Here is a 15,139-nt window from a genome sequence, read left to right as displayed (position 1 = left end):
GGGATACTGGGAATCAAACCCGGGTCGGCCGCATGCAAGGCGGATGCCCTACCCGCTGTGCTATTGCTCCAGGCCCTAAAGAGACATTCTTACCACCAGAGATAGAGGGGGCTGAGCTGAAAGACTGACTAAGCAAACTTGGTTCGTGTGTGAGATCCCAGGATTAATCCCCAACACTGAGAAGAAAGTTCCACAAAGGCATAAAACCACCTGCCTTGGCTGATTCTTTGTTTCATATCTTGAGAACCCTTGAACCTACTATGTTGAACTTTTCTCTTATTATAGGAGGTGGTTCAGCCAAGAACCTAGGAAGGTAGATGTAGGATAACACTGTTTTGTCCCTCCTCAGGTAGCTTAGGTTTATTGGGTCACACCCATCTAAGGACACTGAACTTGTATTGTAAGCAATGTCCGTTCTGTATGGACACAGGAAGACAGTTAATATTATGCTTTGTAACTTGGGAGTTGATTGACTCCGAATCATATTTACTCCTGGGCATCTGATTTCTTGACTCAGTTGCCCTTAGTTCCTAGCACCCCAAAAGCAGGGTCCCAACGAGGGACTGAATGGACCCAGGGCAAGCTGTGAGCTACCCTGGCATCGAAATGGGCCAGGCCAAAATGCCACGATACTCAACTATAAGTTGAGGGCATGATCATGAACAAATGCTGTCATGATCCAAAAGTAAGTAACGATGAGACTAGGACCCTGCTGGAGCTAGGAAGATTAACCTGGCCTGAGGACTGCGGAATGTATAATGAGATATTCTCAGGAAGAACCAAACTAAGTTTATATCTCTTACTGTGCTCATACAAAATGACATTGCTAGAAATATTAGAAGTAGATTTACTACAACTATTTAAGTAGATTACTAACTGAGGGAAGAACACACCCTTGTTGGGATCCCACCCTTGAGTGGATCTCCTAGTAATCTGGAGTAATCTCTTTAGATGAGATTTTATCCTTGAGTTAATCTCCTGGAGGAGTGGTCTTACCTCTCTTTGTTGATTTGTCAATGTTCAACCCACCTTTATGTCACCGCCTTACGTGATTGCTATATAAACTAAGACTGTAAGCTTGGGGAAGGGAGAGTCAGAGCGAGAGGGGCTCAAGCTTGAGAGAAAGAACAGCCGTCCTGATCCAGGCCACACACAGGGCTCAAGAGCACCGAACGCAGGCAGTGAGAAAGAGCCATCCAGTGAGCCCGTGAACACACAACCTTCGGCGTGATAAGATTTTACAGGTAGAGGGAAAAATGATTTTCCTCCCCAATAGTAATTTACTAGTTTTTCTTGTGGACTATTTTCTGCAATCTAGTTAGTTAGCTTCAATAAGCAATGCTTTGATTTTACTGTTTTTTTAGTAGTATTGATTTTATCGTTAATTCTCTGTCCTGAAAGAATGTTATATCTTTTAACTACTATTTCTATTTCACAGGTTTTTAGGACATCAAGTAATTTTTTTTTCTCTCTCTGCAGTCTTGCTTCATCCCTGAGGGATATATATTTTTTATTATTATTTTGTTGTTTTTGAGCAACACCCAGCAGTGTTCAGGGCTTACTCCTGACACTATGTTCAGGGATAGCCCCTGACCGGATTGGACCATATAGTGGTACTAGAGTTTGATTCTTGGCTGACTGCATGCAAGGCAAGAACCCTGCCTGCTGTTCTATGGCTGCCATTCATGTATCTTTATTTAACAAGGTCACTTGCAAATCTGAGTCTTTAAGAGCGGCCTATTGATTTGAATAGGTTATATTTGAAATTGTATTTATCTTCGACATTAAATCTCTCATTTATTTGCATTGAGTGCAGAACTATGCCTGCTGTAGTTTTTTATTAGTTCTAGGGTGAAAGAAATAAATTTCTAGTTTTGGTTTTTGTGTCATACCAGTGGTGCTCAGGGCTTTCTCCTTGCTCTGAGCTCAGAAATTACTCCTGTTGGGACTTGGTGATCATAAAGGGTGTTGGGGATTGAACCTGAGTTGGCCACATGTAAGACAAGCATCCTCCCTGCTTCACTGTCTCCAATCTCCAAAATCTTTTTTTATGCTTACTGATTTTAATATTGGAGCTTGGGCTGGAGCGATAGCACAGCGGGTAGGGCGTTAGCCTTACAAGCGGCCAACATGTCCGAACCGAGTTCGATTCCTCCGCCCCTCTCGGAGAGCCCGGCAAGCTGCCAAGAGTATTTGATATGCCAGACACAGTAACAACAAAAGTCTCCAATGGAGACGTTACTGGGCCCGCTCGAGCAAATTGACGATCAACGGGAGGGCCTTTACCTTTACCTTTTTTATTACCGAAATATATCTTAATTTTATTGTCTCTATAAGAAGAGTAGAAAAATAGTTGACAATAAGAGTTATTCATTGCCTTGCATACAGCCAACCCAGGTTTTATCCTGGAGCCACATGTAGTCCCCCAACCCCTGCCAGAAGTTATCCTAAGTGCAGAGCAGGAGTAAGCCCAGAGGACAGCTGTGTGTGGCCCAAGTACAAAAGGAAGAAAAAAGAAAATGACTTACATAGTGTCTTCCTTACTCTTTATTTGTGCTGGTCAGCTATCTTGCTACAGTATTTAAATGCATACAACCATAGTGATAAAATTATATATGATATATCTTTTGACCCTGAGTCATAATTTAACTTTGTAGGTTATAAAAAATTAGAGAAAGTTCCATTGTATGTTTGTATATGTGTGTATGTACTTTTGGTTGTGGGGACCACACTAGGCAGTGCTCAGAATGTAATCTTTTGTTCTTGTTTGTTTTTGGTGAGGAGATTGTTTAGGTATCCCCTATCTGCTATATTATCTCTCTAGCCACCCTACCTGTTGGACCCTCTTGTACCTGTTGTATTCTCAGGACTTACTCTTTTCTTGTTGTTTTATTTTTGGGCCACACCTGGCTGTGTTCGGGGCTTATTCCTGACTCTGCTCAGGGATCACTTATGGTGAGGGCTTTGGGGGGGCCATATGTGGTTCTGGGGATCCAACCCAGGTCAGCCGCATACAAAGCAGGTGCCCTACCCTCTGTACTATCACTCCAGCCCCAAAGACTTTTTTTTTTCTTTTTTCTTTTTGGGTCACTCCTGGCAGTGCTCGGGGGACCATATGGGATGCTGGGAATTGAACTCGGGTCGGCAGCGAGCAAGGCAAATGCCCTACCCGCTGTGTTATTGCTCCAGTCCCCCCCCCCCCCCCCCCAAGGACTTATTCTTTACTCTGCCCAGGAATCACTTCTAGAGGTGTTGAGGGTGCTAGGGAATGAAATGGGTTGGCCACATGTAAGGCAAGCGCTTAACACGTGTACTGTTTCTCTGGCACCTGTTTATGACACTTTTGAACGTCAGCTTTGGAAACATTCTTCAGAGTAAGTCGATATATTCCAACGAGAGAACTTTCTACTTAGGCTAATACCAGGATTATGTTAAAATTTAATTTGAAAGAAATTTCTATGAGACTCAGGTACAGTAAGTAATGAATCCTGATTCTATCCTGTTCATAAGTAGAGGTTATTGTTGGCTATTGTTAGTTTATATACACATGTTTAGAATAGGTTTTTCTTTCAGCAATACATACAAAGATCAAAGATTACTCTGGGCCTTTGAATCAAATGTTAGAATGTTGAGAGTTTTTTTTTTTTTTTTTTTTTTTTTGCTTTTTGGGTCACACTAGCAGTGCTCAGGGGTTACTCCTGGCTCTGCACTCAGAAATTACTCCTGGCAGTGCTCAGGGGACCATATGGGTTGCTGGGGATTGAACCCAGGTAGGCTGCGTGCAAGGCAAATGTCCTACCCACTGTACTATTGCTCCAGCCCCTCGAGAGGTGTGTTTTTTTTTTTAAATAGAAATTTATGTGTGTATATCCCAAGCAGTTATCAAAAAATCTTAATCTTGCAGGATTTTGAAATAAGTCAGAGTATAGTGGTCAGTCTTCAAAACACTTTCACGTTGTGTGTGCTTCCCTCCCTCTAGTTCGTTTCTCCTGAGTATGTTGCCCACGGTGCTCATCATCGCTTTCTTACTCTACACCATCCGGCGAGGGCCAGCTGGTATTGGGCGATCAGGCCGGGGCATGGGGGGCCTCTTCAGCGTTGGAGAAACTACTGCCAAGGTCCTAAAAGACGAGATAGATGTGAAGTTCAAAGATGTGGCTGGCTGTGAAGAGGCCAAGCTCGAGATAATGGAATTTGTGAATTTCTTGAAAAACCCAAAGCAGTATCAAGACCTTGGAGCAAAGATCCCAAAGGTACGTGGACATTTTGGAAGGTCATGTTTAGCAACAATAACTGAAGTCTTTTGAAGTTATTTCTGGATCTGCATTTTATGAAATTTGGTTACTCTCAGGTGATCTTTTCTCTCCTTTCTGTATCTTCACCTCTTACTCTCTGATGAACGTGAGTCTGCTGGGTCAGTTCTGAGTGATGGGAGATGTGTGTTCTGTGTGTACCTGGTGTGTATGCTCCTGGTTTTGGTTTTGGTTTTTGGGCTACCCCCAGTGGTGCTCAGGGCTTACTCCTGGCTCTGTGCTCAGGATCACTCCTGGCGGTGCTTGGGGGACCATATGGGATGCCGGGGATTCAACTCAGGTCAGCTGCATGCAAGGCAAGCACCCTGCCCGCAGTACTATTGCTCCAGACCTACCTGTTTCTGAAGAGGTTTGTGTTTTTTGGATGCCTCTCCCAGTTCACCTTCCTCCTTCCTTCATTCGGAGGTAAATACCCTATCTCTCAGGAGCTGTAGCACCCTCTTGCCACCCAGTTGTCCCACCCCACCACAGGAATGGAGGGACTGGGAGTGGCACGGGAATTTCTAGTGCTGGATTTCAGGGGAGAGACAGATGGTACACCATTCATTATCATCGTGCCATCCCAGTAAACGTCCCGTCCACTCCTGCAAGTGGACCAGCCTTCCTGAACCTTTCACATATCTCAGTCTTGAAGCAAATGAGGCAGAAATGCCTAATGCTTTAGGAACCCGCCCACGGAGCTGCTATAGTGATACCCTTCTTCCGGGAATCTTCCCCTTCATTTTTATATACTGCTCTACAGATAACGTCCATATGTTTTTTTAAACTTTTGTGTTTTTTTGTTTGTTTGTTTGTTTTTTGGGTCACACCCGGCGATGCTCAGGGGTTACTCCTGGCTCATGCACTCAGGAATTGCTCCTGGCGGTGCTCAGGGGACCATATGGGATGCTGGGAATCGAACCTGTGTCAGCCATGTTGGCTGCGTGCAAGGCAAACACCCTACCCACTGTCCTATCGTTCCAGCCCCATAACGTCCATATTTTGTAATTTTTTAATTTGTGTTGCTTTTACGTCATTTGCATACCAAAAGTATTTAAGCAAGCACATTATCCTTTTTACTAAGGTTTTTAGTCATTTTTATTTCGTTAGTGAAATTTTAGGGGAAAGAAGAAAATAAGGAGAGCGTAAGTTGTGTTATGTTTTTATGCCTCCTTGAATTGTTAGCATAAACTTCGGCTGAACTTCAGCTGTTTTATTAATAGATTACCCAGTATAAGTTACCTACTATATATTTTGGGGTAAAGGTCTGAAAAAGACAGCAGTAAAAATAAAATGAGAAAAGTATTTAAGATATCATATCCTAGTGGGATTGTATGAATAAACCTTTTGTTTTTTACCGTTGTTATATGAAAAGGTTCTACTACACTTGAAACGTTTTAAGAGATATTTACTAAATGTCAGTAAAATTTAAAGAAAGATTTATACTGTAAAATATCAGTGGACACACAGGTTTGCCTTTCTGAAATTGAGGTAAAATTTATTCTCTGCTTTGTATCGGCAGGGTGCCATTCTCACTGGTCCTCCAGGCACTGGGAAAACTCTGCTCGCGAAGGCCACGGCTGGAGAAGCCAATGTCCCCTTCATCACCGTCAGTGGCTCTGAGTTCTTAGAGATGTTTGTTGGTGTTGGTCCAGCTAGAGTAAGTATTTTGTTCTGTTCTAAGACTCTTCCCTGTCACCACTTTGAACTGTCGAATCAGAACAAAGAAGAGGCTTACCCAACTGCACTCTCCCTTCCCCCCCCCACTCATGTAGAACCAGGATTATCCCTGAGCACTGCTGAGTGAGGCTCAAAACCCAAAATAAAAATAACTAACCAGAATTGTGTTGGCTCTGGTAATCATGTGCTAGGAGGGCCCCAGTTCCTGGGGTTGGTGGGGCAGGAGAGCTGAAATCCCCTCTAGAGCTAGCCAAATGTCAGCTCAGGCAAGGGATTGAGGTAAGCATTTGTTGAAGAGGGTGAGATCATAGAGAATCCTGTGTATACTCATCCTCAGAGCACTATAGGATGAAAGGAGTAGTCGAGAGGATGAGATGCTCAAGTAATAGTTACTGTGATGCTGGTTCTGACTGCCGCTCCATAAACCCACATGGACTGGTGGTTGAGATATGGATAAAGTGACCTTAGCAACTGCTGCTGCCATGGGGCTGGGGGTAGGGTACCATGCTCCTCTCTGGGGCAGTCAGTGGGGGCTTGGATGGGTGGGACATTGCCTTTGCTGGTTTAAGTGTTGTCTAAACCTGTTAGTATGTTAGCTGCCTCAGACATGAATTGTGACTCACAGACTAGTTTAAATATTTAAACTGTTACAATTTACAGTCCTACAGTATGACTGTTTTTTTGAGCCAAAATATATAGTATTTTTTGACATTTAAATATATATATTTACACACACACACACACACACACATATTAGGGCCAGAAAGACATTACAGGAGGGGGGGGTTGCTTGCCTAGCACATGGCCAGACTGGATTCGATCCCCGGCACCTTGTATTTTCTCCTGACACCTGCCAGAAGTGACCCCTGAGCAGAGCCAAGAGTCAGCCCTGAGAACCCTGGGTGTGGCAAAATAATCTCACCCGCACGGAAAAGCCTGGCAAGCTACCCGTGACATATTCGATATGCAAAACACAGTAACAACAGTCTCATGATGGAGACGTTACTGGGCCCGCTCGAGAAAATCGATGAACAACGGGAGGACAGGACGTTGTTTTCCTTTAAAAAATCATCTTCCTAAGGGATAAAACTTGACTTGTATTTAGAGGACAAATAATATTTCATTTTCAGGTGACTCAAATGGTTATCGTTTTATCCAGGTGCGAGACTTGTTTTCCCTTGCCCGGAAGAATGCCCCTTGCATTCTCTTCATTGACGAAATAGACGCCGTAGGAAGAAAGAGAGGAAGAGGCAACTTTGGGGGTCAGAGTGAGCAGGAGAACACGCTCAATCAGTTGCTTGTGGAAATGGATGGTGAGCATTCAAGTCTTTGGTAGTTTAAACTATAGTTTCTAATTTTAAATGACCCCAAATGAGCATTCTTGTGTTGATACTGAATAAACACACACACCCCTCCCTCCGCCCCCAAAAGCATTCTTTGGAACAACCCTTTTTTTGAAGACTTTACACGAGTACGAGTAATAACAAAAGTTTTTTTCCAGGCAGTCTGTCTTAATTTAATGCTGGTGTTTTGAGGTGATACTGGATAAGAAAAGAAATGGTGAAATGTTCACAGAAAAATTAGTGTCTTATTTTCAACATGATTTCTGCTTCTGGAGAACCAAGGAAACCAGGAGACTAAGAATGGATTTGACGGATACAAATACTGCTACTGATGGGGAGGAGGGTACTCTCCCAAGCAGTGTTCAGAAGGTCCTGGGGCCTCTCTTGGCAGTTCTTGGCCAACTGGGCTCTACACTAGGGTCTAGGATGTGGTGTTACTTTGGGCTCTACGCTAGGGTCTAGGATGTGGTGTTACTTGGGCCCTGCAGTGCTGGGGGCCACCACAGCCACCCCTGATGGTGCTAGGGGCGACACCTGGTGATGTTCAGGGAACCTTATGGTGCCAGGGATCAAGCCCGGCTCAGGCGCAAGCAAAGCATGTTGCATAAGCCCAGTCCTATCTTTCTTGCCCCTCAAGTACTTTTTCACTAAGAGAGCAGCAATTGTTGGGTTTTTCCCTTTATTTCAGAAAACCAGTTCTTAGGGCAGGCTGTGTCCTTCCCATGTAAGACCCCTGAATGCTCTCGTGTTTTTGGAAAGCAAAGCAGAGCTGAATTATAATCTGTGTGCACCATGGCAGGAAGCACTGTCAAGAAAATAAATCGGGCTGGAGTGACAGCACAGCGGGTAGGGTGTTTGCCTTGCACGCAGCTGACCCTATTCGATCCCCAGCATCCCATATGGTCCCCGAGCACCGACAGGAGTTATTCCTGAGTGCTTGAGCCAGGAGTAACCCCTGTGCATCGCTGGGTATGACCCAAAAAGCAAAAAAAAAAAAGTTTAAAAAGAAAAGAAATTAGCAGGCCAGAATGATAGCACAACAGGTAGGGCATTTGTCTTATACGCAGCTGGCCTGGGTTTGATCCCCGGCATTTCGTATGGTCCCCCAAGCACCACCAGGAGAGATTTCTGAGTGCAGAGTCAGGAGTAACCCCTGAGCATCACTGAGTGTGACCCAAAAAGCAAAAAAGAAGTCAGCTTCCTTCCCCTCCATGATTCATGGATAGCTGTGTTGGGAAAACCAGGACCTATCTGTGTCAGGGTCCTGGGGTGGGAGGCTCTGTGGCACTTAGCATTGATGTCCAACAAAGGCTCAATTTAGACAGCAAATTGAGACTGAAAAAAGGTTGAAGATGGAGGATGTCGATACTTGTCTTCAAATATGCAATGAGCAGTTTGTCCTGCCACCCAGAATGTTTAGAAACTTCTTTTACAAAATTAACCTGATCTTAAGACATGTTGTAAACTGAAAACGTTCTGAGTTCCTTTGTTTTTTCTTTTTTGTGTGTGTTTGAGTGTGTGTGTGTGGGTTGGCCATACCCAGCAGTGCTCAGGTCTTACTCCTGGCTCTGAGTTAAGGAGTTACTCCTGGCGGTTCTCAGGGGACATATGAGATGCTGGGGATCGAATCTGGCTGGACCACGTGCAAGGCAAGGACACTACCCCTTGTACTATGGTTCTGGCCTTGAAAATGTTCTGAATTTCTAGTGAAATTGGAGTCATTGGTCTTTTGAAAATTGACTCCCGAAGGTTTTATCTCATCTAGGGCTTACTATGAGATACAGTGGGTTTAGTTCCAGATACTTCACTGAAAATTAATCTGGGTGCATTCCTGGTGTTGCGTAACGTGTTTCTGTTATCCTGTATCTGTGAACTGCAGTAATGCTGTAAGGAGCAATAGCATAATTAATTAGGACAGACAGGAGCTGAGCTGGAAGAGTGCTGATAGATTTGCTCCTCTAATTTTGTTAGGCACAGGGGTTGACAGACCTCCAGTTTTAGAAAGTGGGGGTAGTGAAGAGAGAGAGTATAGCAGTTAGGGCATTTGCCGTGCACACGGCCATTTTATTTTCAGTTCCTGTCATTCCACATGGTCCCCTGAGCCCTGATCACTGCTGACTAGTATGACCCAACCCCTTTCTCTCTCCCCCAACCTCCCCCCCAAAAGGCAGTGTCTGTACACTGTAATAAAGTAAAAATCTGTAATGTGAGATATGCCTAACTATAGTTAGGGAGGTCCTAATTAATGACCAAAGGGAAAAATTGTGGAAGTTTCTATCTTAGAATGCACCAGGTGGGGGCTGGATAAGTAGTACACAGGTTACAGCGTTTGCCACTTGCCTTGCACAAGGCTGACCCTGGTTTGTTCCTTGGCCCTGTATATCGTCCCCTGAGCTCCTTCAGGAGGGATCCCTGAGTGGGCCAACCCCCTTCCCCGCCAAAAGCATTAAATGTAAATTGTAAGCAAAAAATATTTTTGTATGGTGCTGGAATTGAACCCATGCTTCTCCTGCATGCAAAAACTGTGCTCTCCCACTGAGTCACGTCTCTGGCCACAGACCACATTCCTGTCATCTTTCTTTTTTGGTTTGTTTTCGTGAGCCATGTCTGGCAGTGCTCAGGGCTTACTCCTAACACTGTGCTCAAGGATCACCATGGTGGGGTTCAGGGGTGTCGATGGTCAAAGCTGGGTCAGCCATGTGCACGGCAAGCGCCCTCCCCACTGTCCTGTCACTCCAGACCCTGTGCTGGACATTCGTGACAGAAACACTCTTGCTTACTGTCTCCTGTTACGTGATTATGATTGCCTTGTCATTATCTTTCCAGGTTTTAATACAACAACAAACGTCGTCATTCTAGCAGGCACCAACCGACCAGATATCCTAGACCCTGCACTAATGAGGCCGGGGCGCTTCGATAGGCAGATATTTATTGGTAAGATAATTTCCATGGGGCCAGTGTAGTTCTCCTGAGAAAAGCTATAACTATTGTTCGGCTGATTTTTTTTTTTTCTCTCCGCTCTTAAAATTGACTTCTCTAGGACCACCAGACATAAAGGGAAGAGCCTCTATTTTCAAAGTTCATCTCAGACCACTAAAATTGGACAGTGCCCTGGAAAAGGAGAAGCTCGCCAGAAAACTTGCATCCTTAACTCCTGGATTTTCAGGTGAGTCACACATCACCTACTATTCTGTTTTTAAGTTCCTTAAAACAGTGGCAAATTTCAGGTACTAGCTTCACTTATTTCTCTCTAGCATGAAGGTTGCTGATTGCATAGTTTGACCTTTTTGTCCCAGCAATGCTTAGGACTTACTTCTGTCTCTGTTCAGGCTTCATGCCTGAAGGGGCTCGGGACCACATGTGGTGCTGGGAATCGTACTCAGACCAGCGGCATGCAAGACAGATATCCCACCCACTTGCATCTCTGGCCCTGCTTTGTTGCTTTTTGAAGTACTGCCAAACTGTTCTCCAAAGTGTGCTGTAGCACTGTCTTCCTGTTGTTCATCGATTTGCTCGAGTGGACACCAGTAACATCTCACAACAAATTGTGAGACTTGTTACTGTTTTTGAAACATTGAATATGTCACAGGGATCTCGCCAGGCTTTGCTGTGCGGACAAGATACCCTTGGTAGCTTGCCGGGCTCTCCGAGAGGGGCCGAGGAACCAAACCCGGGTTGGCCGTGTGCAAGGCAAACGCCTTACCCACTGTGCTATCGCTCCTCTCCAAAGTGACTGTGCCACTTTACATTCCACGGCAATGTGTGAGGGTTCCAGTCTCTTCACATCCTTGCCAACCCTGCTCCTGTCAGCCTTGGGTGCTAAGTGATTTAGTGATGTTGAGTCTCTTTTATGGACTTATTTCCGGAATTTTTGCATGTGAAATCTGGCCATTTTCTGTCAGCCCCTGTCTTGCTTTTTCCACAATCAAATTTGGGGAAATAAAAGGATCATTTGGGGCTGGGGAGATGACTAGAGGCTGGAGTCTCTGGTTGGCATGCAGAGCCCCTTGTTCCATCCCTGCCACTGCATGGTTCCGGGCTACCACCCAGTGTGTCCCTTAAGCCCAAACGATTTCTATTTTGCATACTGAACAAGAAAACCGCCAGTATTAACAGTAATTCTTCAGGAAATCTATAAGCTCTTTCATGTTTTTAAATGTTTTAATATCTTAGTATGTTACTATAATAAAAGGACAAAAATGAGAGTAGGAACTTACCCCAAGTTTTAATTTATATTTTTTATTGAAATCTGCATGGAGATAAAATTTGAACTTAGGATACAATGGAAACAACCCTATTATTTATTGAATATTAATATTTCCTATAAATTTTTGAGGTACCATGTTAGTACAGTTACCTGTGATAGTAATAACTAAATAACTAAATAACTATTCAATTTTAAATCCTATTTTTTTCCCCCCCCATTTTTGGGCTATTCCCTTGCAGTACTATATAGTATCAGAGATCAGACTGGACCTCCTACATGCAGTGCATGCCTTTAGCCTGTTGAACTCTCGGGCCTTTTTTGGGTTAGTTTTTTCTGGCTTTGGAGATACTAACCAAGTGCTTCAGAGTCACCTACAGCAGTTTAGGGAACCATGTGGCACCAGAGAAAAATCTAGGCCTCCAATATTCCAGCTCTCTGAGTTACCTCTCCAGCCATTTCTTTCTTTAAAAAAAATTTTGTTTTTGGCACCCTGGTTTTCAAAACTGTTAATAACAGGGTTTTAGGCATTCAGTGTTTAAATTCTCAGCCACCACCAGTGTCAGCATCCCTCCACCAGTGACCCACAGTTCACTGCCTCAGTCCATAAACATTTCTTGAATTATTAATGTTTATTATATGTAGATGATTGTTTTTGTATCTTTGGTCCAATAATGAATTTGTTTATGTATACTATTTTATGGAATGTGTGATTAAGCGCAATAAAGTCTTTGCCTTATTTTGCTAAAATTAAAAAAAAAAAGAAAAAGCTGGTCACCCAGTGTGTCCCTTAGGGCTGGCAGCCATAGCTGCTCTGCTGAAAGAAGGGAAGCGCGGGAAATGTCAGCTCTTGAATCGTGACAGCCCATAAGGCCCAGCTAGTACCTGAGTTTCTTCAGTTCTTACTTGTTGTCCTTGGGCATTTCAGTACCTGTTTATTGATTGTGTACATCTATTGTAGCTTATTTTTGTTACAGCATGCTTTAACTCAAAAGTTAATTTAAGGAGAAAAAAGTTACACGGTCCTTCAAAGTTATTAAGTCACCCACATGGTTAATTTCGTTGTTCAATTCAATGACCTAGGTAATATAAATGTTTAGATTTTTTATTATATTTAGCATACCCCTTAAATATACAGTTACATATAAGTCATTTCCTGACATGGTAGAATTCCTTTAATAGTGGACATATTCAAATACTCCCTTAGTCTGTTGTTACGAGAACTGTATTGTTTCCAAAGGTAAATAGCTTCCTGTAGTTTTCGGTGAATTACTATACTAACATGTCAGTTCTGAGGATTGTACCAGGCTCTTATTGAATGCTAGAAGGCTCCTAACCAAACTATTTTTATTTAAAACCAAAAATCTCTTTAGTGGTCCAGATGAGAAGTTGGTTGTGGGTTTGGTCACCAGAATGTGTGATGAATGTGAGTATTTGACAGGTGCGCTGTTCTTATGTTTCTTCACAGGCGCTGATGTCGCTAATGTCTGTAATGAAGCTGCTTTGATTGCTGCGAGACACCTCGCAGATGCCATCAATGAGAAACACTTTGAACAAGCAATCGAGCGGGTGATTGGGGGTAAGGCAACTATCTGTACTCGGCCGAGAGGCTGATGGAATGATTGTGACCTGGGATTTCTCTTTTTGCCACCATCTACAAGCCAAGAAGGGTGTATCCACTTATCCCTAGGGGCTCACCATTTCTGCTTGGGCCCTGCCACCTTCTGTGAGTAGGGGTGAAGGGTGTGGGGGAGCCCAAGGTGGCAGCCCACAGTCCACACTAGCTTGGTTTTTTCAAAAGCCCTCACATCCTAGTTTCCAAAAATTTCATGTAGGAGTATCTGAGAGTCTGTGCTGGATGGAGGGAGATATAAAGAGCTGTAGCAACTGTGTAGCCAGAAATGCTCACCGCAGAGCCCACCGAGGGATACCCATCCAGTGTTTCCCTTGCTTAGAGCACTTATCATGTAGTGTAGTGGTCACAGCAAGATATCTGGCGACTCAGGATACTGGTCACTAATGAGGGAGGTTAGAGCCATCTGTGTGGGGGCTCCGCAGAAGTGGGTTTGAATCCCGGATCAGTAGGCAGAGGATTGCTGTGTGGATGGAGCCTGGGTAGACAGGTGTTGGTTTGGAGGTGGGAATGTTTCTCCCACGGTCTCTGGAAGAGGAAGTCAAGTCAGTCAGACTCAAGTTCCTGTGAGGAGTCAGGCAGAATGAAAAAGCGCCTGAATCTATAGATTTTAACCGTGAATGTTATTTAGACTTAATGTTCTCTAACTAGTCTTGGACTAAAGTGGTTTATGTTTTTTTTTCTCCAAAGCCACCAAATAGCATGATAGAGTGATCTAGCAAAGCCAGCTTTGAAAGGGAGAAGATGGTCGTAAATGTGAGATACCAGCCTTTAGGCTAGATGTCTAGTGGGGGCGGGCAGGGAAAGGACAGCGTGAGGGGCCGCGGGGAGTGCACCCACAGACAGCGAAACAAACGGGCTGTGCAGCCCGCGACAGTACAGTCAGTGGGGGGGCAGTGGGGGCGGGGAGTCTTGGAAGAGGAGGAGCCCACACTTAGTGCAGTCCCCAGAGCCTGTGGGCCACATTCCTGCAGGGTGCTTCACGGGTAAGCAAGGACCAGACAGGTGGTGGTAATGGAGACTCAGGCAAGTGGAGGTCATGGAGATGGGCAGGGACGTGTTGAAGGAATTGCAGTAGAATCAGGAGCTGTAGGGGTGTTCGAGAGAATGATCTCTAGGCCCAAAAAGACCTGGGTTCAAAGGGGAAATGCCCTGCCACAGAGGCAGGGTGGGACGGGGGGGGGGGGGGATGCTGGGACCCGTGGTGGTGGAGGATGGGCACTGGTGGAGGGATGGGTACTCGATCATTGTATAACTGAAACCCAAGCACAAAAATTTATAAGCCTATAACTGTACCTCATGGTGTTTCACTAATAAAAAAATTAAACAAAAAAACAAAAACAAAAGGACCTGGGTTCAATTCTGATTCCATGTGGCGCCCCAGCATGGCCAGGAGTAATCCCTGAGCACAGCGGGTGTGGCCAAAAAAGAAAAAAAAAATCCCTCTGGTCTTAGCAGAGTGTGTTGTTTGTAATCTTGGACACAACCATTTCAGTGGAATAGGAAGTAACAAATTCAATTCCTCAAGTTTCCCCTGAGGCTCTGGGACTCTGATGCCTGTGTCCAGCTGGAAAAGTGCCTAGTGAATGTGTCCCCAACGGCCTTTTAGGCAAAGGAAAGCTTTTGAGGGGGTCGGAGCAATGGTAGGGCTGTTAGGGCATTTGCCTGGTACACAGTTGATCTGGGTTATCAAATGCCTATCCCAGCATTCCATAGGGTCACCCGAGCACTGCCAGGGGTGATTCCTGGGTACAGCGCAAGGAATAAGCCCTGAGCACAGCTGGGTGTTCCCTCCCCCACCAGTAAAGAAGTGTTTCAGATGATAGCGTTGTGGAGAGCATTAAAGTAATTCAGTGTGGAGGCAGAAGCAACTTGTCAGTGCCATATTCAGTCCGGGGGACACAGGGAGGAGTGTGAGGGTGAGCGGGGGAGAGAGCAGGGCAGCAGGCCCTTGCAGTAAGGTGAATGAACACTTCCTGTTCACAGT

The 15,139-nt window shown here is 44.6% G+C and overlaps 1 protein-coding gene across 1 annotated transcript in view; it reads left to right on the top strand.

Moving 5' to 3' along the window:
- AFG3L2 (AFG3 like matrix AAA peptidase subunit 2) overlaps window positions 1-15,139 on the top strand; it is a 38,008-nt gene that overhangs the window by 13,208 nt on the left and 9,661 nt on the right. The window contains exons 8-13 of the mRNA XM_056126852.1: window positions 3,980-4,253; window positions 5,815-5,952; window positions 7,132-7,285; window positions 10,142-10,249; window positions 10,356-10,481; window positions 12,988-13,098. Coding sequence (XP_055982827.1) covers window positions 3,980-4,253; window positions 5,815-5,952; window positions 7,132-7,285; window positions 10,142-10,249; window positions 10,356-10,481; window positions 12,988-13,098 — 911 coding nt within the window. The remainder of the gene's footprint in view (window positions 1-3,979; window positions 4,254-5,814; window positions 5,953-7,131; window positions 7,286-10,141; window positions 10,250-10,355; window positions 10,482-12,987; window positions 13,099-15,139) is intronic.

Source organism: Sorex fumeus, unplaced genomic scaffold (genome assembly GCF_029834395.1).
Source record: "Sorex fumeus unplaced genomic scaffold, SorFum_2.1 ptg000063l, whole genome shotgun sequence".
Classification (NCBI taxonomy): domain Eukaryota; kingdom Metazoa; phylum Chordata; class Mammalia; order Eulipotyphla; family Soricidae; genus Sorex; species Sorex fumeus.
Note: the sequence above shows the minus strand (reverse complement) of the source record. Positions and strands in the feature narration are given on the sequence as shown.